Source organism: Notolepis coatsorum (assembly GCF_963971535.1).
Source record: "Notolepis coatsorum genome assembly, chromosome: 17".
Taxonomy (NCBI): Eukaryota; Metazoa; Chordata; class Actinopteri; order Aulopiformes; family Paralepididae; genus Notolepis; species Notolepis coatsorum.
This window is the reverse complement of record NC_140181.1, coordinates 93,045,680-93,072,096: the sequence shown is the minus strand read 5'-3', so window position 1 is coordinate 93,072,096 and position 26,417 is coordinate 93,045,680. Positions and strand designations below refer to the sequence as shown.

Here is a 26,417-nt window from a genome sequence, read left to right as displayed (position 1 = left end):
ACTCGCTGCGACTCGCTTCTCGTGCAGAGACAGAGAGAGGAGAGATCGTTCGCAACTTTTAAATAATAATAATAATAATAATAATAATTTCTCTAGAGTATCGATAGCAGTACCGAGGACGTCGGAGCTTATAAATACTCCGGTATTTTCTAATATAGTACCGGTTCCCGTTTAAAACCGGGGTCCGGGGGGCATCCCTAACAGCGATCGATTGCCAATAACTCGATAAACAACATGATTTGGACGTATATACCATTATACAAGCTGGAGATGGACCGGGTAAATCTACATCCCATAATGATAAAATGTCTACTCTACGATGATCGCCCAACGGCGCGCGGAGACTGGGGTGAGTTTTAGCGTGTAACGTTACCGTCTTCGATACTAACTGCTATTATCAACATTTGACCCACATTAGATGATTGGTATAACGCTGCCCACGGAATTATAAACGCCCCCTAGCCCATCCGGTCAACATCAGATGATGTGTAGTAACTTCTAGAAGTACGTCTAGTTGGAATTTTTTATATCGCGCTGATTGCCATAAAACTGTATTGCATCATCAATATAATGCATTTGGGGCTATAGATCACGTTCTGGAGAAAGCTGCAGAAAGAGATGAAAACATACTTATACATTAGACCATACTTTACTATGAATATGTGAATGAAAAAGTTTAACGTTGCTACACAATGAACAATACATATAGGACTTTGAATGGGCCCTAATAATGGCAATGTAGCAATAGAATTTAAAAAGTTATAGCCATGCAAAGAAGGGGTACTTCTCCATAGACAAATAGAGCCGGCAACCTATGGTATATCATGAATTTAACCCATGGCAACCAAAGTGTTAATATAAACACAAAAAAACAATGTCAACCATGTTTAAATTCCCTGATTGTCAGTTCTTAATGAAAAGATTCGTGTTCTGCTTGAAATTATTATGTATCTGTCTACATTTATTTAGACTAACATTATTTAAATATTGAGTGCAACTGTGGTGGATTACGTAATTCGGTGAGTTGGAACTATCTATGGGTTGGCGCCGGGTCCCCACGGACATTTTAGTGTCACGCACCTTCAGCTCAGGCAATGTTATTATCAGCTCCGGTAACGTTAGGAGGTGATGGCATGCAGTGGGAAAGCGGCAATAGTCCCGGTTGGAGTTAGTAAAACACAGTTGTATGTTAGCCTTCTTGGATGTTGAATAAACGCCTATCATTGTCTTTAAACACCCCGCCTCTCAGACTCCCATTTCCTCCTCTGCTAGCTAGTAGCTACGGTAACATTTCGTTGACTGTATTACCTCGCGGGCTGATTCTATAGTTAAAACGTGCGTCGTGTTGTACAAACTGCTAACGCTATGGCAAGATGTGTGTATGCCTATGTAATGTTAATGGCTATGTTTTTAAAGTCGTAATGAAGATTGATTTAGATTGTGCTTGCCATTTGTACACAAACTGACTAGTACCTGGCTCAGCTGCAGTGCTGACTAGTAATTCCGACTAGTACCTGTGGCAGCAGCAGCAGCCAGTGCTCACCTCCGCCAAATTAATTTTTTTTATTTGCGCGTCATCTGAACCGTACGATACACAGACGCGCCATTACCGGATAAATATATATATATAATTAGTAAACTGTCTGGGGCATTTTGTGCCCCCCTTAACTGATTTTCGAGGGCATTTTGCCCATTTTCAAGGGCATTATGCCCCAAGCCCCCGTTAATTTCGAACCCTGCATCATGATATTTTGACATTTCCTCTAAAGCACTTAAAAATGCGTGATTTAACCCTTTGAAGCATACAGGCATGCCAACATGACGATTAAAATAGTCCCTGCAACATATGTCTGCATTAAACCATGAAGATGCTTTCAAAAATAATTTAATTAAGTTTCTAAAAATCTAAAAGAGTAGTCTATTGACAGACATTTTTTATTAACATTCATGACTAAGACTATTTATATAAAAACTCTTGGGTGCCTAAGACTTTTGCACAGTACTGTGTTTTCTATCCACTTTAGCCAAAAATACACACAGCAATGTTATAACATCCTACTGGTAAACAACACACTGTAAAGGTGTGTGTGCATCATCATCATATATTTACTTTTTAATTGCATGAAACATTATGAAGTATTCTCTTATGCCGCTTTTCCACGGTCTGCGTGGTACCTACTCGACAGTACCCCCCAATAGATATAAAGATGGGGGGGGGATAGAGGATTTTGACGCTAGCTATCAAGCTATGAATCTAGTGCCCTATTAGCTCATTTACGCTGCTAGCCCCAATGCTAACGGTTAGAACGCGAGGCTACTACCAGTACATCAGCCTCTGCGCCTACATATTCCATTGCTGTTTCTGAATAAAACACGTAGGCCAGGGCTAACGTTTAAACTCGCTAAAATCTATCCACTTCTCACGCTCTCGTATCCCATTTTCCTCCAAACAAACCTGTGGCACGCCTCTCCTTGTGTGTGTGTGTGTGTGTGTGTGTGTACACGCAGGGACCGAAACTAAAGCCCGCCGCCCGCCAGGGGCGCTCAGTTTTTACCTTTGGCGCTTGACACTTAGAGGGCTGCCCGCCGTGTGGCGTGTAATCAATCAAGTTCATAACGATACTCTTATTTTGAAAATCTGTGCGGGTCTCATTTCCGCCCCAAGCGCATCTCCAGTCATAATATCGATGGCTCCGGCAGTTAGCAACATTAGGCTCGTATGATACTCTTATTTTGAAAGAAACCGTGGCAACGAGTCATATCCGCCCAGCCCTGCAGCGGGATACTATTGGCTAAGGGCTTCTGCTCGCAGTGCTCGTGTCAACACAGGCAGTCTGCTCTAGTCTAGAAGAGCGGACCTCCATGAGCTACCGTTACTGTTTAAACAATGACCCAGTCAACTATTCACTTTTAGTTTAATACATGACGAGGCATTGTCTAACGGTATCTAGCTGGCTAGCTACTGATAGCTGCTGATATCAACAAATGATCCAGCAATAGTCGACTGAGTGCATAATACCTCCGTTCCCTCGTTAGCTAGCTCACGTTAGCTAGCTCACGTTAGATCCATCTGTCCCAGTAAACTAAATTGTCTTAACGTTATCTACCGGGCTAGCAGTAGCTACAGATAGCTCCTGATATCAATGTCTTATAACATTGATTGAATGCGTATTCTAGCTGAGGGCATGTTGAATGTGATTTGACAAAAGAACCGTAACGTTATACCAATAGGGTCCAGCTGCATCGCCGGAGAATCCTTGCATGCTGAATGTAGGGTCTAGCTGAATATAGGGCCTAGCTGCAGGGCCAGAGAATCCTTGCTGGAGCTGGAGGCTACTCAAGTATACACACAGACAGTGGAGCTGTTTGCAGATAGCGAGCATTTTGACTTATTGCGTGGTGGCGATGTCTCGCAGATAATACAACTACAAGTATGATTATATAATATATATTTTATTTAAAAACATTTTTTTTATATAAAATATATATTTTTTTTTTTAATCAAAAAAAATTTGGCAAGTAAGAAATATGCTTGGCGGGTAGATTCTTCCCATCTACCCGCCACTGGCCGGTGAGTCAAAAAGTTAATTTTGCTCCCTGTGTACACGTGACGTACTAAGTTGGGGCGAGTGTGTGTGAATTATTTTTTCTGAGAGAGGGAGAGACAAGAGAGTAAAGCGCTGCGCCAAAGTAAGTCTCATCTCAGCCGCTCTCAGGCTTAGAAACTGACGTGAGGGATTGTGAGAAACATCAAGATGTTCACGATACGTTTAAAAAGTGTATCGTTAATGAACTGTACCCGATATTTATTTAATATCGTCATATCGCCCAGCCCTACCTGGGGGCACAGGAAGAACATGTGTGAATTCTTAAAATGGGTGGCATTCCCCTTTAACCCTTTCACTACCACACTACAGATGTGTAGGGCGACAGGGAGGTAGAGCAGTCGTCTGGCAATCCGGACGTTCCCGGTTAGATTCCTGCACCTCCCGAGTCCCGGGAAGCGTGTTGATGTGTCCTTGAGCAAAACACTAAACCCCTAATTAGGGGTGGGCAATATGACGATATTAAATAAATATCGGGTACAGTTCCTTAACGATACACTTTTTAAACGTATCGTGGACATCGTGATGTTTTGCACAAACTAGGGGTGGACGGTATAAACGGTATACGGTATAAACGGTATGAATTTGCTCTACGGTATGGATTTTGCCTATACCGTGTAACCGGTAGTGCAGCTCTAAAATAGCAATGACGTCATGTAACCACAGCGCGACTATTTCACTCGCATTTGCCCCTAAAAATAGATAGAATTAGTCATAGATAATAGATATGTGCGAACTGGAAAAAGTTATTTAGGAGGCTTCGCGCAGTGGGCGTGCCAGCCCCTCCCGCACGCATGTAAACACGGGTCTACTAGTACTAGTAGTCTAGTGGGACGGGACGTCTCCCTGAGCTAACGTTAGCTTAGCTACCGTTACAAAATGACCCAGTCAACTATTCACTTTTAGTTTAATACATGATGAGGCATTGTCTAACCGAACGGTATCTAGTCGGCCAGCTACCGATAGCTCCTGACATCAACAAACGCTCCATCAAGTCTAGTAGAGAGTAGACGTGTATGATAGCTCCGTTAGCCGTTAGCTCACGTTAACACAAGTTAGTTCACCGTTCAAAACGAAATGTCCCATTGAACTAAATAATTCACTGAGGCGTTGTATTAACGTTATATATCCGGCTAGCAGTAGCTACAGATAGCTCCTGATATCAATGTCTTATAACACTGATTCGATGCGTATTCGAGCTGAGGGCTTGTGAATGTGATTTAACGTTATACCAATACTAGGGCCCAGCTGCAGCGCCGGTGAATCCTGGCCGTAGCTCGAGGCTACTCGAGTATAGGTCCAGCTGCAGCTCCGGAGAATCCTGGCCGTAGCTAGAGGCTACTAATGTACACACAGACAGTGGAGCTTGTTGCGTGGTGGCGATGTCTCGCAGATAATACAAGTACAAGTCTAATTATATAATATATATATTTTATATAAAAAAAAAAAAAAAAATTTATATAAAATTAAAAAAAAAAATTAATCAAAAACGATGATACCGTGATATATACCGTTACCGTCTATGCTTCAAATTATACCGTGATATAAATTTTAGACCATACCGTCCACCCCTAGCACAAACCCTCATCCATAATGGATTGGATTTATATAGCGCTCTTCATGACACGGTTGACACCCCAGTGACCCCAGAGCGCTTACAGAGTCCATTATTCGTTCATACACAGTCATACCGGTGGTGGTAAGCTACAATTGCAGCCAGAGCTGCCCTGAGGCAGACTCACGGAAGCGTGGCGAATAATCATCGCCTACGGCCCCTCCGACCACCACCAACATTCATTCACATGCATACACATTCATACGAGGCAAGTAGGTTAAGTGTCTTGCCCAAGGACACAACGGCAATGGGATGGACATGGGCTTGAGCGGGATTCGAACTACCAACCCTTCGATCATTGGACGACCCGCCAAAGCCGCCCCATACAGTATATATGTGTGTTATGTTGGCTAAAGTGGATAGAAAACACAGTACTGTGCAAAAGTCTTAGGGACCCAACTTAAGAGTTTTTATATAAATTGTCTTAGATGTTAATAAAAAAAAATCTGTATTAGTGTGTCAGTAGACTACTCTTAAAATGTTTGAAACTTTTAATTTAATTATTTTTGAAAGCATCTTCATGGTTTAATGCAAACATATGTTGCAGGGACTATTATAATCATCATATTTGCGTGACCGTATCCATCAAAGGGTTAAATCAAGCATTTTTAAGTGTTTTAGACTAGAGGAAATGTCAAAATATTGCTATATATATCGTGTATCGTGATTAGGGGTGCACCGATGTATCGTCGGGTATCGGTATCGGCCGATAAGTGCCTTGTTGACTGCAATCGGCCTATCGGCCGATAAGCTCGAATGTGCCGATGGCAGTAGCCGATAAATATCCATCAATTTGTGTAGCGTCAAGACAAAGAAAAGTTCACTCACGACCTGCACAACGCCGTCCCCAGTGCCGCCCACACACACACACACACACACACAAGCTACTGCATCAAAGTTACTACTTATGATTAACAACGCATTCGTTTTGTGGCATTAACGTTATATAGTTAGTGTTACACGTTCAATAACATCAGCATATTATTTACCCGAACGTAGCAAGCGTTCATACTAGCTCAGTTCCTTCCGTTGCTCACAGAGCCCTGAGTTTTACCCATTCTGCAATCTGTTAATAACGTTTTCAATCAGACACATGTATAGAAAGGCTTTGTTTTATTATAACATTAGTTGCAGTAAAATCATTATGCCTCAGTCATCCTGCGGAGCTAAAAGCTAAACGTCAGCCGCGCCGCCATTGTTGTTGTAGAAAAGCTCTCGTCAACTCAAAATCAATGGCGGACAAAAGCCGAAGTAAAAAATGTATACGCGCTTGCCGATTGGTGGTAACAGCAGAGGCGGGTGCAAGCGGTGTGTGACGTAATTGGCAGAATCGGTTGAGACAATAGTATCTAGCTGCAGCCCAGCAGGTAGACCATGCTGGGAGAACTAGTATCTAGCTGCAGCCCTGCAGAATAGTGCTATTTCTTGATGTTTCCTTTTTTTAAGTAAGTAAAGAGGCCTATGTTCATATCGGTGAGCACAATTTGTAACACAAATATACAGTAGTTTCATAAAAAATATATATATATATTACAAAAAAAAAATTACAAAAAATGTGTTGCCACAAATATCGGAATCGGTATCGGCCGATTGTGTTAGTTGAACAATCGGTATCGGTGGCACATTTTCATATCGGTGCATCCCTGATCGTGATAGAGCAAAAAAATATCGTGATATCCTTTAGAGCAGGGGTTCCCAACCTTTTTCCCCCCAGGGACCCCCAAACATCTCTGATGAAATTCCTGGACCCCCCTCCTAATAAAATACCATAAAATACTTTTTTTTGTCATTTTAATACTTTTTTTGTCATTTTAATAACAAACTGCTTATACACAGGCATATGCATCATAATTAGACCCACTATGCTTCTTTGACTTGTGCCTTCAATAAACAAATCTCATCTTGCACCATATGTATTTCAAAATTTTGGCCAATATTCAAATCCTGTATTCATCCTCTCAAATCAGGCCCTAATGGTGAACGGTTTGCATTTATGTTGAATGAAGTAAGAATCCACTGCAGTAAAAATATCCTCACCTCGAGTGGTGGTAGTAAGGTTGACTGACATGAGAATGTCCTGCTTCAGATCCTCATTTTCGATATATTGCACATAAACGATGAGCACAGCCTCGTCTGCGACAGTTGTAGTTTCATCAAGTTGTATGGCAAATGGACCCTTTCTAAGCTTTTCTGACAGCTGCTGCTCGCAATCACTTGACATCTTATCAATTCGGTCTTTCACTACATTGTTCGAGAGTGGTACTGATTTTAGTTTATCCGCCACCTGTGGGCCGCACAGTTTCTAAACCATTTTGATGCAGGCTGGTTTGATGAGCTGCTCGCCAATATTGTGCGGTTTCTTTGCTTTTGCAATTAAAAGCAAACACTCAAAGGAGGCTTCGGTAGCCTTCTGTAAATCACTGCCACCCCTGCTCCACGCTACTCTAACATCAACAGGCTTGTTCGCCTTGAGAGACTGTTCTTTCCTCCGAAAAAAGTCCGGATACTTCCCAACGGTTTCTGGGTGCTTAGACGCCTGATGTCTCTTCAGCTTGCTGGGCTTCAGGCACGAGTTTGCCAACTTTTCTCCACAAATCACACACTCAGGTCGTTTGTCTGGTCCCTCAGTGAAGCCCATGGTGATGTAATTTTCGCGATTGCTGTAGGTCCTAACTTTTTTTGCAGATGAGCTGCCGTCATCTCCTTTTCGTTTGTCACACATTTTCGCCTCTGGCGGCTGACTGCAGACGAGCCGAGAAAGTTAACTAGCGTGCTAGGCTAGCTACAGAAAGTGATACAGTCAACTGATTCGCGTTTTAGCGGCTACCCGGTAGCCTACTGTTAACGTTCAAAAATCATGTCTAGATGTTTATTTATTTATCTTTATTTTTTATTGTAGTGGAGAGACTATTCATGCTTCTGATAATAAAAATATGCTAATTAAATATTTATCTGAAAGAAAAAAATAATTAAAAAAAAAAGACCTCAAATCATCTGTGGTCTGGCGGACCCCAGGTTGGGAATCACTGCTTTAGAGGCCGTATCACCCAGCCCTACCAATAATTGCTCCCGATGAGCAGGTTGGCACCTTGCATGGTTGCCTCCGCCGTCAGTGTTTGAATGTGTGAGTGAATAGGTAAAATGTGAGTAACAAATTGTAAAGCGCTATATAAAAAAGCAGCCATTTACCATTACAGATGGTTAACCTTTCACTACCACACTACAGATGGTTAACCTTTCACTACCACACAACAGATGGTTAAGGCTTATCAAAATAAATGGTTTGGTTCCGGTTGCCGACCGACCCTGCCGATTTAGGTGCGACCCAATTTATTTTATGAGTTTAAAAAAATAAAACAAACGTTATTTTTTTTTATTTTTTCTTTTTACAATAAAGTTTCATACAAATCTTAGTCAAACCTTTAGTATTATGGATATTAAACATGCTGGCAGAGTATAGAGCCATATGAAATCCGTTTTATTATTTTCCAAATTCCATTTTATTTTTTCCCAAATTCCGTTTTTCCGTTTTAATATTTCAGAATTCTGTATTTTGCTTTTTATGCTCATTTTACCATCAGAAATAGTGTCTGATAAGTGGGAATGAATAAATGTCCACAATTGAATATGATATAACAGTCAATTTAATGTTTTTAAGTGCTGCAACTCAGAAATACAGTACAATTTTACACAATACTTTTCAAATAATATTGTGACAAAATAAAAATACACATTTCAAGTGTAAACAATAGATACAGCTACTACTGACATTATCACAATGACAATGTCGGTAGCCTAGCTATATCTATTATATTGTGATGAAATATAGTAATGCATAATTTAGGCACCTTTAGTTTAGTTTATTTCGTTTATAAAGGGCAGTGTATAATGACAATCGTTTGCATTAAACAAATGGATGAGTGCACCAGATTTAGCAAGAAGCTATCGTTTCCAAATATAGTCCTATGTACTGTAACATTTCATAGCTATTTAAGTTTATTTAGATTATAAAGGGCAGTGTATAATGACAATCGTTTGCATTAAACAAATGGATGAGTGCACCAGATTTAGCAAGAAGCTATCATTTCCATCTATAGTCCTATGTACTGTAACGTTTCATAGCTATTTAAGTTTATTTAGATTATAAAGGGCAGTGTATAATGACAATCGTTTGCATTAAACAAATGGATGGGTGCACTAGATTTAGCAAGAAGCTATCATGTCCTAACGTTATAGCTATTTAATCACAATAGTGTCGCAAGTGTTTTTGTGGCTCCAGTCCACGGAACGTTGACATAATTTGCAAAACACCTTATCGCCGGAGGCATAAAAGTCATTAGGATACTGCTCTGCTCTGAATTGAGGGCTTATTGGGGAATTTCTTAGCTTCTTGACGATGTTAACACCGAAGCAGCGAGACGCTTGGAGACTGCTGTGTTGTGTGTAACCCGCTCTAGCGTCCGCCTCCCCGGTCGCGTGTGCACCAAACGTTCCACCCAAAAACGGAATTTCAGTCCAGATTAGGCCAAATTCTGCAATATTCCACGTTTTGCAGTTGATTCCATTTTTATTGGTTAATTCCACGATTCCGTCCGCGATTCCGTGAACGCAGATTTCATATGGCTCTAGCAGAGTACATGCATCCATGTTGTCATGAACATTTTAATTAAATAAAGAAATTCCCTATCCATAGTCGACGTGGGAAATAATAAAATTAAAAATTAAATAAATTCCCTACCTACCCATGGCCATAACTGACAACCAACAGGAACCAAACTATTTATTTAGTTAGGCCTAACCTTTCACTACCACACTACAGGTGGTTAACCTTTCACTACCACACTACAGAAGGTTAACCTAACATTTCACTACCACACTACAGATGGTTAACCTTTCACTACCACACTACAGATGGTTAACATTTCACTACGACACTACAGATGGTTAACATTTCACTACCACACTACAGAAGGTTAACCTTTCACTACCACACTACAGAAGGTTAACCTTTCACTACCACACTACAGATGGTTAACATTTCCCTACGACACTACAGAAGGTTAACCTTTCACTACCACACTACAGAAGGTTAACCTTTCACTACCACACTACAGATGGTTAACCTTTTACTACCACACTACATACGGTTAACCCTTTCACTACCACACTACAGATGGTTAGCTCTTTCACCACAACACTATAGATGGTTAACCTTTTACTACCACACTACATAAGGTTAGCCCTTTCACTACAACACTACAGATGGTTAACCTTTCACTACCACACTACAGAAGGTTAACATTTCACTACCAGACTACAGAAGGTTAACCTTTCACTACCAAACTACAGATGGTTAACCTTTCACAGTGAAAGGTTAACCATCTGTAGTTCGGTAGTGAAATGTTAACCATAGTGTGGTAGTGAAAGGTTAACCATCTGTAGTTTGGTAGTGAAAGTTTCACTACCAAACTACAGATGGTTAACCTTTCACTACCACACTATGGTTAACATTTCACTACCAAACTACAGATGGTTAACATTTCACTACCACACTACAGAAGGTTAACCCTTTCACTACCACACTACGGAAGGTTAACCTTTCACTACCAAACTACAGATGGTTAACCTTTCACTACCACACTACAGATGGTTAACCTTTCACTACCACACTACAGATGGTTAACATTTCACTACCACACTACAGATGGTTAACCTTTCACTACCACACTACAGATGGTTAACCTTTCACTACCAAACTACAGATGGTTAACATTTCACTACCACACTACAGATGGTTAACCTTTCACTACCACACTGTATGGTTAACCTTTCACTACCACACTACAGATGGTTAACCTTTCACTACCACACTACAGATGGTTAGCCTTTCACTACCACACTACAGATGGTTAACATTTCACTACCACACTACAGATGGTTAACCTTTCACTACCACACAGGTTAACATTTCCCTACGACACTACAGATGGTTAACATTTTACTACCACACTACAAGATGGTTAACATTTCACTACCACACTACAGATGGTTAACCTTTCACTACCACACAGGTTAACATTTCCCTACGACACTACAGATGGTTAACATTTTACTACCACACTACAAGAAGGTTAACCTTTCACTACCACACTACAGAAGGTTAACCTTTCACTACCACACTACAGATGGTTAACCTTTTACTACCACACTACATACGGTTAACCCTTTCACTACCACACTACAGATGGTTAGCTCTTTCACCACAACACTATAGATGGTTAACCTTTTACTACCACACTACATAAGGTTAGCCCTTTCACTACAACACTACAGATGGTTAACCTTTCACTACCACACTACAGAAGGTTAACATTTCACTACCAGACTACAGAAGGTTAACCTTTCACTACCAAACTACAGATGGTTAACCTTTCACTACCACACTATGGTTAACATTTCACTACCAAACTACAGATGGTTAACATTTCACTACCACACTACAGAAGGTTAACCCTTTCACTACCACACTACGGAAGGTTAACCTTTCACTACCAAACTACAGATGGTTAACCTTTCACTACCACACTACAGATGGTTAACCTTTCACTACCACACTACAGATGGTTAACATTTCACTACCACACTACAGATGGTTAACCTTTCACTACCACACTACAGATGGTTAACCTTTCACTACCAAACTACAGATGGTTAACATTTCACTACCACACTACAGATGGTTAACCTTTCACTACCACACTGTATGGTTAACCTTTCACTACCACACTACAGATGGTTAACCTTTCACTACCACACTACAGATGGTTAGCCTTTCACTACCACACTACAGATGGTTAACATTTCACTACCACACTACAGATGGTTAACCTTTCACTACCACACAGGTTAACATTTCCCTACGACACTACAGATGGTTAACATTTTACTACCACACTACAAGATGGTTAACATTTCACTACCACACTACAAGATGGTTAACATTTCACTACCACACTACAGAAGGTTAGCCTTTCACTACCACACTACAGGTTAACCTTTCACTACCACACTACAGATGGTTAACCTTTCACTACCACACTACAGAAGGTTAACCTTTCACTACCAAACTACAGAAGGTTAGCCTTTCACTACCACACTACAGGTTAACCTTTCACTACCACACTACAGATGGTTAACCTTTCACTACCACACTACAGAAGGTTAACCTTTCACTACCACACTACAGAAGGTTAACCCTTTCACTACCACACTACAGATGGTTAACCTCTCCCTACCACACTACAGAAGGTTAACCTTTCACTACCACTACAGAAGGTTAGCCATTTCACTACCAAACTACAGATGGTTAACATTTCACTACCACACTACAGAAGGTTAGACATTTCACTACCACACTACAGATGGTTAACCTTTCACTACCACACTACAGATGGTTAACATTTCACTACAGAAGGTTAGCCCTTTCACTACCAAACTACAGATGGTTAACATTTCACTACCACACTACAGAAGGTTAGCCCTTTCACTACCACACTACAGCTGGTTAACCTTTCACTACCACACTACAGATGGTTAACATTTCACTACCACACATACAGAAGGTTAACATTTCACTACCACACTGTTAGCCCTTTCACTACCACTCTACAGAAGCTTAACCTTTCACTACCACACTACAGGTTAACCCTTTCACTACCACACTACAGGTTAACCCTTTCACTACCCCACTACAGAAGGTTAACCTTTCACTACCACACTACAGGTTAACCCTTTCACTACCACAATACAGAAGGTGAACCTCTCACTACCACTCTACAGATGGTTAACCTTTCACTACCAGTAGGTTAACCTTTCACTACCACACTATAAGGTTAACCCTTTCACTACCACACTATTAACCACCTGTAGTGTGGTAGTGAAAGGTTAACCTTCTGTAGTGTGGTAGTGAAAGGGTTAAGCCACATCTGAAAGTGACCCTAAAACGCCTGCTGTAAAAAGGATAACCAATGAAACACGTATTCCCCTGAAATAAACAGCCCCCAAAATATCATTAGGTCACTAATGGGTTCGTAAGAGTCCACAGTTCAATGGAGAGAACTGGGTAGATTATATAATACCAAGGCAACTTCATGGCAGACATCTTTGTTTTGGTTTTAATGCTAGTTCTGTTCTGCTTTCCTAAAGTCACCACGACTTCCTCCTCAGCATGGGTGCTGGCATCCAATATGTCTGCTCTCTCTCTGCTCTCACTCTCACTAATCAAAATGTTGTAATTTTCACAGAGAGCACACCGGGGCTGCTTTTGGTGATGATCTTAAGATATAAAGACAATGTACATAATATTGGAGGGCCGTTATTAAGACGCTGGTTTTCATTCTTACATAATGAAAAAACTGGGCCTACAGGTGTTTCTCGTTCACATACAAACATAAAAACAAAGTCAGCCAGTGAGTCAGTCAGTCGCTCACACACACCACACACACACTTATTTAACGTGAGAGAACACACCCACCCACCCACACAACCACATATCGAGTCTCATGAAATTCATGCCCCCGAAGATTAGACTGAGTTTGTTCGTTTTTCCAAATCACACAGATCAATGACATTGGTTGGGCCACACATACTCAAGCACAGAATTCTGTTAGCAATGAATTAAGTCCCCTGTCATCCTGTGGATGGGGAGCCTACATTGTCAATTCTGAACCATGTGACTAAACATCAATGTAAGTGTGGCATTGTAGGATACATTTGTTTACAATGTTGCACAACCCCAACACACACACACACAGAGAGAGAGAGAAAGCTATGGCAGGAATATAGATCCACACACTGAAGAACGAGGCCTTGGCTGCTGAATCAAACTTACCCAAAAGTAGTAGTCTGTGTGTCGCTCTGTAGATCTGTTTATCCTTCTGAAGCTGCTTCTCGATCTTCTTGTTTGCCTCTCGCTGTGCCTTCTCCTCATTTCTCTGATCTTCGGTCTTGCTGTTGCCCAAACAACCCATCTTCCCGCAAGAAAAAAAGGGGGTCCAGGGGAGGGAGGGGAGGGGGGACGTGGTGGTGGGTGGAGGAGGAGAAAGAAAATAAATAAATAAACCCAACTATTCTCTAGATCCCTCGTTTGACCCACGGATTCGGGAGCAATGTCAACGACATGTATACGGTCGGATGTTTTATCGACTGATCGGAACGCGGTCCGTTTGGTAAGGTAGTGTCCCCCCGCGTTAGAACATGTATGTGTACAACATAACGCGTATTTTCACCAGATCTGTCACAAAAAAAAGGGCAGGATACTTGCTGATGACGACACCAAGGCCGCCTTCTCTCAGTTTGCCGAATTCTGTTTCGTTTTTTTTTTACCCTACCTACCTACCTACCAAATACAATTTGTAATCCAAAAATGTTAAGGCTATAAGAAGAGTTATTTATTTTTTTGTTTGTTACCTCTGCTGGCTTCTTCAACAAGCTATGTTGCCTCCCCGACGCGCGGCCCGGGTCTCGCGTCTCACTGTAGCCCGTGACAGGGACCCGAACTCGGCGTGTCAGAACAGCAGCGCGCCCGGGTACTGGCTCTGGGGCTCTTGTTGACACGTGTTATAATAATAAACATTTCTAGAAGAACACCATTATTGTCTCTGTGTTTCCGCGAAGCCCGTCTTTCCTCCGCGCAGAGACGGCCAACTAATAGGACAGGGGAGGGTACAAAAAAATATGTACACTTCTTAAACGAACTACATGTGTAATATTTCCATCGCTTCCGTCTTCCGTCCAGCTCCCCCTTTTTTTTTATTATATGCACAGAATCTCCAAAAAAAAATCTCGAATTAGACTCCGGGTTTTTCCGTCCTGATCCACGAAATAATTCAATTTCCCCCGATGTCCCCTCTTCTTCTTATTTGTGATGGCTGTTCCTTTGCTGCTGTTTTCTCTCTCAATCCAAAGGGCCTTCTCTCTGCCCTCGCGTTTGTTGCCGAAATGGGTCTCCCCCTCCTCACACCACCGAGCCTCCGGACTGCGCACCGATCGTCCCCCATGAACTCATTCTCGGGTCGGCTCCGATCCCCCCTAGAAGACGTGACAAATAGGTGGAAATCCTCCGCGTTCTTCTCCCCCCGTAGCTCGCAGGTATAAAGCCCCGCTGTCACAGCCTCGCTTTTCAGATCCCCTCTGAATCCGAACGGGTAGGTTGAGACTAACATGTGCATTTACATTCACAAATAGGACACGGGTTGTAAACAGCACATTCCACCGTGAAGGCCGCCGCTGCTTCCTCCCGGGCTATAATAGTCGTGGAAGAAGGTTAAAGATGGGAATAATAACCGATTCTTAAGGTATTATTTCCCCCCCTTTTCTCCGGGAAACATTGAGATAGACTGCCAAAAGGGTGGGGCGTACAAGGCGCTCATTGAACCCTGGGCATCACATGATCTGCACTGAGAGCGTCAGCATGGCCATAATATTCTTCTGCAGAGAGAGAACGGCGCCCTCTTCAAAGAAACGCCAGGGGTTTGGGGACCCTCGGCCGCGGTTTGGGGCCCCCCCCCGCGGTGCTATTTAGGGGCCATTCTAAACGACAGCGGGGGGGGGGGGGGGGGGGGGGGTGAACACGTATGGCCACGGTGCTAATGTGGCGTCCTTCGACAATAAGACCTTGGTGAAATTCTGGAAGGGCCCCAGATGTGTTTCATAGGGGTTTATTTCTCTTTAGAGAGGGATCCCTATATAAATGTTTGAATTCCATCACGTTTGTTCCTCAGTCATATCATACAGTTTCTGATGTGCATTATGAATTGAAAATGGGGGACCCTGATGTAAACAAGACGGAAGTCTTTCTCTGGTCTGCATCCCCTTAACAATTGTGTGTATTGAGCTGTACTGTATTGTACCCATTCTGCAATCTGTTATTAAAGTTTGCAATCAATCAATCATGGTGGAGGGAATAGAGCTTTACTATTATTTTATTGTGTATTATTTTCTCTTATGTTGTTGTTTCATCAGACGTGGGGACACCGCATTTCTACTCTATTCTAATCCATTTCTGTTCCACTCTATTCTATTTCATTGTATTCTATTAAAATATGCGAAAGCTCTGTAATTGTTGATTACACATAATGTTGTCTTAGAAAACAATGACCAATAGTTTGTTTAGTTTTGGACGAAAATGCATCAACATGTTCATATGTTATGAAAGTGATTTTAAAATGACTATAAAGCAAGATTCCCACATAAAGGGGAATTGGTTACTGGAACTTATTAAACAAAAGCCTACAAAGGGATGGTAAGTTGAGCATGTATTATAGGCTATGTTTTTTTTCTCAATGTCTCAATGTCCTGCTACAGTTACAGTTATACACCAAAGAGTTCACATGCATTCACACACGTGGGAGATGCGATGGCACAAATGAATGGAAGTGGATACGGACCAGTAGCTGTTGGCCAAAAACACCTCTTTAGTTTTAAACTATAGCAGGCTAATGGTCCAAATCTGCTTCCATTAGTTTGTGCTAAGCTAGGTAGCTTGTAGCCGGATAGCTTTCTACTGAATGCACACAGAGAGGAAATTAGTATCTATTGATTGATTGATTGATTGATTGATTGATTGATTGATTGATTGATTGAAAACTTTATTAACAGATTGCAGAATGGGTACAGTACAGCTCAATACATACAATTGTTAAGAGGATGCAGACCAGAGAAATACTTTTGTCTTGTTTACATCAGGGTCCCCCATTTTCAATTAATCAAGACATTTATGACATACATGACATACAGATATACAGTACTGTTTCATCAAGACATTTATGACATACATGACATACAGATATACAGTACTGTTTCATCAAGACATTTATGACATACAAGACATACAAATATGCAGCCACCGGTAGGTGCTCTTTGAGATCAGTTTTGAAGGAGGGTAGGGATTCACATTCTTTTACGGCTGTGGGTAGGGCGTTCCACATTGTTGTGGCATAATTGCGAAACGTGTTTAGTCCCTTGTTTGAGCCGAATCTGGGTTTAACATGATTTGTGGAGCCACCCAACTCCTCGTCCAATCAACAGTCATCTCCCGCCTCGACTACTGCAATGCACTGCTCGCTGGCCTCCCGGCCACTGCCACTAAGCCTCTTCAACTCATTCAGAACGCAGCGGCCCGCCTGATCTCAAACCTACCGAAGTCGGCCCATGTCACCCCACTTCTTAGGGACCTGCACTGGCTCCCCATTGCTGCACGAATCCGCTTCAAGGCCCTCGACCTAGCATACCGTGCGGCAAAGGGAACCGCTCCCGCCTACCTCCGGTCAATGGTCTCTAACTACACACCCTCAAGACCCCTACGCTCTGCATCTTCTGGCCGCCTCAGACCTACTCCTATCCAAGCTCCGGGAGGGTCATCAAAGAGAAGTCGCCTATTCTCAGTCCTTGCCCCACAATGGTGGAATGAACTACCCACCCCAGTTAGGACAGCCGAATCACGTCCAATCTTTCGCCGTCGACTAAAGACGCACTTCTTCAACCATTATCTGAATTAAAAAAAAAAAAAACAATAAAAAAAAAAAATCTAACCCTAACTAACCGTACTGTCATGCACTTGTCCTAATAAACTAACCTACACTGTAGCACTCAACACTTTGATGAACATTGTTGCTCAGCTGATAGAGTTGTGCCCTTCCTGATGGCTTGTCGTACAGAACTTGTAAGTCGCTTTGGATAAAAGCGTCAGCAAAATGACTAAATGTAAATGTAAATGTAAATTTGTGGAGCTCCCTCTGGTGTTGTGGTCATGGAATTCATTGACCTTTGGGAAGTATTTCGGCATGTACATGGGGACTCAACTTTCATTGTTATGCTGATGATACTCAGCTCTATATCAGCAACTCACCATCCTCTCAGCTCCCCCCACAGTCTGTATAGTCAACTGCCTCCACGCCATAAAAACCTGGATGTCAACCAAATTACTGAAACTCAACAGCAAAAAGACAGAGCTCATGGTTGTGGCCCCCAAGGCACTGCTCGGGAAGGTTGGAGATCTCCTCCTCCACGTTGACGGAGTCTCGAAGTCCGTAACCTGGGCGTCACTCTTGACTCCACACTTTCATTTCACTCCCACATAAAATCCGTCACCAAGTCTGCCTTCTACCACCTCAAAAACATCTCCCGTCTCCGACCCTCACTCTCAGACTCTGTGGCTGGGACCCTGATCCACTCATTCATCACCTCCCGGTTGGACTACTGTAATGGAGTCCTGTTCGGGGTACCCAGCAAAGCCCTGGACAGGCTCCAGTATGTTCAGAACTCAGCTGCCAGGGTTCTCACTCACACCAAGCCCTGGCAGCACATCACCCCCACCCTCATCCACCTTCACTGGCTTCCAGTCAAGTTCCGCATCACCTTCAAACTCCTGCTCCTGACCTACAAATCCCTCCATGCCCTCGCCCCCCGATACCTGTCTGATCTCCTCCACCAGTACACTCCATCCCGGAACCTACGATCCTCTGATCTAGGTCTCCTCTCCATCCCTCGCACCAGGTTACGGACTTTTGGGGACAGAGCCTTCAGCGTGGCGTCCCCTACCCTCTGGAACTCTCTCCCCCCCGAAATCTGCAACGCCCCAACCCTGGACACCTTCAAATCCGCTCTAAAAACACACCTCTTCACCAAGGTTTTTCCCCATCAGTTAGTTTAGATTAGATTAGGTCCATTATCTCTTACCTTCCCTCATCCCCCCCTTTCCCCCCCCTATTTTCCTTGCCCTATTTTTTGTCCTGATTGTGAAGCGACCTTGGGTTCTATGAAAGGCGCTATATAAATTTGATCTATTATTATTATTATTATTATTATTATTATTATTATTATTATTATTATTATTATTATTATTATTATTATTATTATTATTACCTTAGTGGTGTAGTGTATCTTGTAGACCAGGCCCATTGCAAGTTGCTGTACTCTGTCGTCTACTCTAAGCCATCCTAGGTTGTCAAAGTGGGCAGGGGTGAGGTGGGTTTTAGGAGTAAGGTCAAGCAGTAGTCTGACCAGTTTGTTTTGTGATGTTTGTAGTCTTGTTTTTAGGGCCTTTGAGGTGCTTTGGTACTGTTACGACCCTGGCTCAGAGGGAAGCAACATAAGGGCACACAGACACCAATGGTCTGTGTTTAAACCAAAAGACTATAACTATTATAATATCTAGCACAAACTAACGATCAATGTGGTGTAAGATAGGGAGAGACTTGTTCCAACAGTGTCTTCCTGGTAGCAATCTCCGTGCATGTGTGGGTGGGGAAGTGCCTTTGAGCCTGCCAGGCAGGTGTCCAATTAGCAGCAATCAGCTGAAACACAGGACACAGGATTAACCAAAACATGGTACATAACATTTCCCCCACCAAAATGGTTGCCCAGGAGGCAACCACTACACATCAAACCACCAAACAGTGAGTCACTACCACAAAGCGGCAATGGGTCGGCCCCTGTCGAACACGACCATCAACCTTGTCGAATGCTCCCCACTGTGGAACATTCGACAATGCTGTTTAAAACAAAAAACAACACTGTCCGGACTCTCGGGCAAGCGAGACCTCACAAAAGGTTCCTCCACTGCGGTATATGACTGGAGTGGGGCAGGCTCATCCTCCACTGAGGCGTAAGGCTTAGGACCCCATCGACAAACCAAGACCTTATCACATATGAGCTCCATTTCAACAGGCCTCTCCACCGATACCGACCTGTCAAAAAGAGACTGCAAACCAAAATCAATATGAGAGCTAAGCTCACTGCGCTCAACAGGACAGAACACAGAAAAACAAAAATCATAGGTCTCTGATACCACCACAGCGCCCATATCCATTCCTCCTGGCACTGGCAGTTCAGGATACTGCAAATCGTGAACATCCAGAGTAGGATGCACCACCTCAGGTACGGCCCCACCGTCCCTGGAACATGGCAATACATCAGTCACAAAAGCATCTGGAATACCATCCAAAATGGCGTCACACAAAATAACATTGTCATGATCAAAATGGTTGCCACTCATCAGACCAGGTCGTGAAGGCGGCTCCTGCTGTACAGGACACCGGTAACTAGGTTGACTAGCATACCTAGCATACCCAGTGCCTGGCAGAGAGTCAGTGTGGACACGTGAATCAATATCAGAATCATCAACTGACATACTGGGATCATCCCTGCCCACAAGTGAAACATCATGAACAATAGAGCTACTGTGGGAAGGCTGGCAGCTTAAGTCAGGCCTTGTAGCCTCTTCAACCAGAACGGTGAATGAAACACCAGAAACACTAACAGAAACGGTGCCACCTGAATCAGCAACATTTCTCATAGCATGCTTCCCACACTCATCCTCCAATTCGTCCGTGGCCTCAGCCACCGTACAGGCTGGGAAGACCTTGAGACCCTGTGCTGCCAGATCATCTCCTGCCACATGCATATCCGGCACGCATGTCACCTTCGGTTCCACCACCGGGCCCGACACTAGGGCACAAAGAAGAAAAGCACTATGCAGAGGTACATTCATAGTGTGCATTCCAAAACCTTCAACAACAACGCCTGCACCTGCATTACTTAAACTACGCCGCGCCATCTCACGGTTAAATGCGGCCACTTCAAAGAGGGACGACAAGGAGACATCTCTATTTTGCTCTAGCGCTAGCTCCTCATGAGACGGTATCACCTTCCCAAATCCCTCAACAGGGTCACTTTTCAATTCAACAAAGAATGTGTCACTAAGTGTAACGTCACAATTTGAGTTATCAACATCATGGCTGTCACTTCTGTCCTTTGACATTGCCCGTGTTACAGCACACACAGGGAACACTCCTGGATGTCTCTGTGCCAGCCCATCAGGGACCTCAGAAACCACAGGGATGGGAATTACAACTGGAGTAGCCAGCACTTTGCCACCAGCCAAATCATTCCCTAGAATGAAGGACACACCTTTTATGGGAATGTGAGAACATACCCCCACGACAACATTGCCTGATACTAAGGGAGAGTTGAGTGTGACCTCATGCAAAGGTGCATCCACAAAGCCTCCTCCAAAGCCTTGAACAACGGCACCGGAATGCAATGAAGACTTTTCTGAAAACGGCAAAATCCCCTGCAGAATGAGGGACTAAAAAGCTCCTGTATCTCTCCATATTGTTATAGCCTGCTTTGACTCTAGTGCATTAGTCAGGGAAACAAATCCATCCATCATAAATGTTGAGGAGCCCTCGAGCTCCTTGTTCGCACCTTTGATACTCCCCCCATCACCCTCTAACGTCGGCATAGGTGTTCTGCATACGGTTTCCACCAGAGCCACAGTTTTGACATTTCTCTGTTCAAGCACAGGGCACCCAGCAACGATATGACCAGGCTCCTTACAGTAGAAACATATAACCCCCTCTGGGAATGCACTAGCAGAACCACCAGGCCTCGGAGTAGAAGTAACCTGATCAGCAGACACAGGTTTTGGGAAACGGCCCCCCTGAAAAGGACGCCTACCCCTGGACTCAACACGGTATTCCTCCATAAAGACGGACTTGTGTGTCAACACAAACTCATCAGCCAAGACAGCAGCGTCGCCTATCTTCAATACCTTACGCTCGTTTAGATGAGTGGAAACGGTATCAGGAACACATCTTTTAAATTCCTCTAGGAGAATCAACTGTCTAAGCTGCTCCTTTGACTCTGCCTTCTGAGAGGTGCACCATCTATCAAATAGGTTCTCCTTCTCTTTTCCAAATTCAACATACATCTGTCCCTCCGACCTGCGATAGCCTCTAAAACGCTGACGATAGGCCTCTGGGACTAACTCATAAGCCCTCAATATGGAAGCTTTACCAAGCTCATAGTCAGCACTTTGTTCAAGGGAAAGAGCAGTATACGCCTCCTGCGCCTTACAAACGAGGACACACTGCAGCAGCAGCGTCCAGGCCGTATTAGGCCACTTCAACGTGGTTGCCACCCGCTCAAAATGGGGAAAGTACCTATCCACATCCTTCTCCAAAAAAGGAGGCACCATTCTAATATTTTTGCCGACATCAAAAACGGAACGCGACTCCGAATGCAGAGAACCCGCCTGCAAGGCAGCATGCTTAAATTCAAGCTCCTTCAGCGCAAGTTCGTGCTCCAACAACATTTGTTTCTCCTGTCTCTCCTCTCTCCTCTCCTCTTGTTGTAGCTGTTTTTCCTTAAACGCTAACTCTCTAAGCCTCCACTCACCTTCCGCCATACCAGAGAGTAGCGGAGACACGTCAGAAAAAAGAGGCTCCTCCACCCTCGCCACAAGCACACGCTCCTCAATGAGTATAGCCCTCAAAGTACCCAAGGCAGTTGTTTTTAAACGCTTCTCACTGGCAGTAAGCTCCACATTGTAGTGCACAGCAAGCTTCAGAAGCTGCTCTTTGGAAAACCTCTCCAACATCTCATCAGAAGGGTTATCAACAAAATCCTTTATGGTAGCCATCCTTACTGTACCAGCGCCACAAACTACTCACTTTAGAGTTACCAAAAGCTGCCAAAACCACCCTAGTATACACACAATTTATCTGAAGAACCACTAAAGAACCACTGAAGAACCACTGAAGAACCACTGAAGAACCACGAAGAACCATGAAGAACCATGAAGAACCATAAAGAACCACTGAAGAACCACTGAAGAACCACTGAAGCACCGCTGAAGCACAGCTGAAGCACCACTGAAGCACCCCTGAAGCACCGCTGAAGCACCCCTGAAGCACCGCTGAAGCACCCCGAAGCACAGCAAATGGCACACGGCAAATGGCAAACCACACAAGAGAACCAACGCCCTTCAGTACCACAAACCAGTGAGGCAAAACCCCCTGTGTTACACTAAAGAAAATAACAAACAAATTCAAACAGGTGCCCCTTATAATCTGATATGACTACTCACAGCTTCTACATCTACACTGTAGTCAATGAAGGACTGCCAGGCCCACCACATGTCTAACAAAAAAAAAAGAACTTACATCAGGCCCTAACACACTAACTGTATTTTCTGGCACCCTAACCTACCTATCCTGAAGCTAAAAGTCTGATAGCCGAGGGGGGACAAAAGATTTGGCGTAGCGGTTGGTCCTACTTGGTGGAACATCATAACGGCGGCGAGAAGGCAACAGTGAAAACCGCTGAGACAGAGCGCAGAGAGGTTGATTTGTTTACCAGAGAGGAGATCCGGTACAAGAATCTTGTTCATTGGTTGACTTTTTTGATTACATTGGTTGCCATTTTGTCACAGTCTATCTTCTTGAGGGGTGACAGTGGTTCAGGAGGTATAGCGGTCGTCTGGTAATCGGAAGGTTCCCATTTCGATTCCCACTCCTCCTGCAGGGCAGCGTGTCAACATGTCCTTGAGCAAGACACTTAACCCCTAACTGATCCTGATGAGCACGTTGGCACCGGTGGCTGAATTATAGAAATGAATGGAAGCAGATACGGATCAGATAGCCTACCTTAACACTCTGGGAGGCGTCTATTTTTTTACCAACGGATTTCCAGTCCGCGTTCGTGTTCTGCGATCTGATTGGCCACTGACGTTTCTGGTGCGATCTGATTTTCCACTGACGTTTCTTGTCATGTGACATGTGCGCCCAATCGCGTGACGCCTGTGTCTTTGCCCATTTCCGCCTCGAACGGCATGCAAACTACCTAACGCCTAGTTTATCACTGGTTAAGCTTAACCGGTGAAAGAAACAGGCATCACACCATTGGCCGCACATATCACACAACCAGAAACGTCAGTGGCCAATCAGATCGCAGAACGCGCACACGGAACTGGAAATCCGTTGGTAAAAGTATTGACGCCTCCGGGAGAGGTGTTTTTGGCCAGCAGCTAGGCTAGCTGATCCGTAGCCACTTCCACTACTTTGTGCTAAGCTAGGCTAGATTGCAGCTGGATATTTTTCTACCGAACAGAAAGGTAATTTGTATCTATCTTCTTGTCTGACTCTGGAGAAGACGGTAAGTGCATTTCCCATAATGTTGACATGTTCCTTTAAAGTTTCTCTTTTAGGCTACCCCCTCCTGTGTTAGGCTACCCCTTCCTTTCTTGTTGTTCACTTGGTGGGACAAAGTACTTATCAACCTAAAGAAATGTGTGCACTTTTGATTTCCATGTCCACATGGACTTATGTGGACAGAAGTTATTACACAAACTCTAGTCTAGATCATAATAATAAGGTGCTTTGTCTCTTCTTCCAAGCTTTATAAATACAATTTACCACAAAAACCTTCCTAAAACACTTTAGTCTTTTATAACCATCCATCCAAAAGAAATGTACAGAGATAGAAGACATTTTTACTAAAGAGTACAGTTCTTAATTCATCTTATAAGAAAAAAATAATAATAATAATTCAAATCTCCCAAGTAATTCCTCCTCTCGTTGTACTTGAATCTACCCGTATCTGTGACTAATCGTAATGTACCTGGTAACACATGGTTCTGAATTGTAGTTGTTCCTAATAAGACAATGTGGTCTTAATTTTAGTTTACCACAAGTTTACCACATGTCAACAACAGACAATCTTTCTTTATACATAAGGAATGCACTCGTTGAACTGCCAAGTGCTTTGGGATAAAGGTGCCCACCAAATGGCACATAATGTGTAGAAGTTATACAATCCGGAAGAGGCATGTGCCTTTTCTTTTTTTAATGATAGATATGTCAAACACTAGGTGGCAGTAATGCTCTGGTTGTGAGCGGCGAGCTTGAGGTGAGTGTTGCTTCCATCCATTCAGCTCAGGGAATTCAAGTGCAGCCTGAGCACTGAGGTGAGTTCTCATGCTCCATGAATAGAATACGAGACACATTATCTTGCATTTTTAAAAGTCAGTGATTAAAGCTGACTGAAGGGAGAGTCAGACTACTGCTTGACCTGACTCCTAGAACCCACCTCACCCCTGCCCACTTTGACAACCTAGGATGGCTTAGAGTAGACGACAGAGTACAGCAACTTGCAATGGGCCTGGTCTACAAGATACACTACGCGACCAAGGTACCCATGTACATGTCAAAATACTTCCCAAAGGTCAGTGAATACCACGATCACAACACCAGAGGGAGCTCCACAAATCATGTAAAACCCAGATTCGGCTCAAACAAGGGACTAAACACGTTTCGCAATTATGCCACATCAATGTGGAACGCCCTACCTACGTAAAGCTGTAAAGGAATGTGAATCACTACCCACTTTCAAAAACACTCTCAAAAAACACCTACGTGAGACTGCAATTCGAAACTGGCCCCTACAAATGTCCTAACCTAGTTGTACAGTAAATGACCAAGTAAGGCTTTGTCAGTATTCCAATGTACAGTGTAAAATGTGTGTGTGTCCCCTACCCAACCCCCCCCCCCCCCCCCCCCACCTCCAATGTACAGCCCTCACCCACCACCCAACCCCACCCCACCCACCCAACCTCCTCCAATGTACAGTTTCTACGCCAAATGTATATACACTCTTTTTCTGGACACTTTTGTATCACAAACAGTACTGTATTTGCAAATCTGATATGTCATAAATGTATAGATGTAGCAGTACTGTCTATCTGTATGTCATGTATGTCATATATGTTATGATGAATTGAAAATGGGGGACCCTGATGTAAACAAGACGAAAGTCTTTCTCTGGTCTGCATCCCCTTAACAATTGTATGTATTGAGCTGTACTGTACTGTACCCATTCTGCAATCTGTTAATAAACTTTTCAATCAATCAATCAATCAATCAATCAAGAGTCCATACCTACCTTAATTGTCTGTATGACATGTGAATGTGGCAATGTTGTGATAAAGTCTGTAACTGTATTTTACGTGTTATGGACCCCAGGAAGAATAGCCACACAGCACTACTGCTGTGGCTAATGGGGATCCAAATAAACTTAAACTTAAACCTCAGATTCAGACTAGTTATTTTGTATATATTTATTTAATTGTTATTATTATTTTCTTATTTTATTTAACTAGGCAAGCCAGTGAAGAACAGATGTATTTACAATAATGGGGTGACTGGCTCAGGAGGTACAGAAATCGCCTGGTAGTCGGAAGGTTCCCGGTTCTATTCCCGCTCCTCCAAGGCAGTGTGTCGAAGTGTCCTTGAGCAAGACACTTAACCCCTAATTGCTCCCAATAGGCAGGTTGGCACCTTGCATGGTTGCCTCTGCCA

At 43.3% G+C, this 26,417-nt stretch overlaps 1 protein-coding gene across 2 annotated transcripts in view; it reads right to left on the bottom strand.

Annotated features, from left to right (window-relative positions):
- LOC311244450 (guanine nucleotide-binding protein G(s) subunit alpha) overlaps window positions 1–15,604 on the bottom strand; it is a 148,505-nt gene extending 132,901 nt beyond the window's left edge. Inside the window, exons 1-2 of one of the 2 annotated variants that reach the window (XM_084333965.1) lie at window positions 14,689–15,604; window positions 14,111–14,249 (exon numbers count right to left, since the gene is read on the bottom strand). In XM_084333965.1, the coding sequence (XP_084190091.1) occupies window positions 14,111–14,249 (139 nt within the window). In that variant the 5' untranslated portion in view covers window positions 14,689–15,604. Of the gene's footprint in view, window positions 1–14,110 lie in introns of both variants that reach the window. The other variant, XM_084333964.1, reaches the window with a different exon arrangement.
- Between the last annotated feature and the right edge of the window lie 10,813 nt (window positions 15,605–26,417).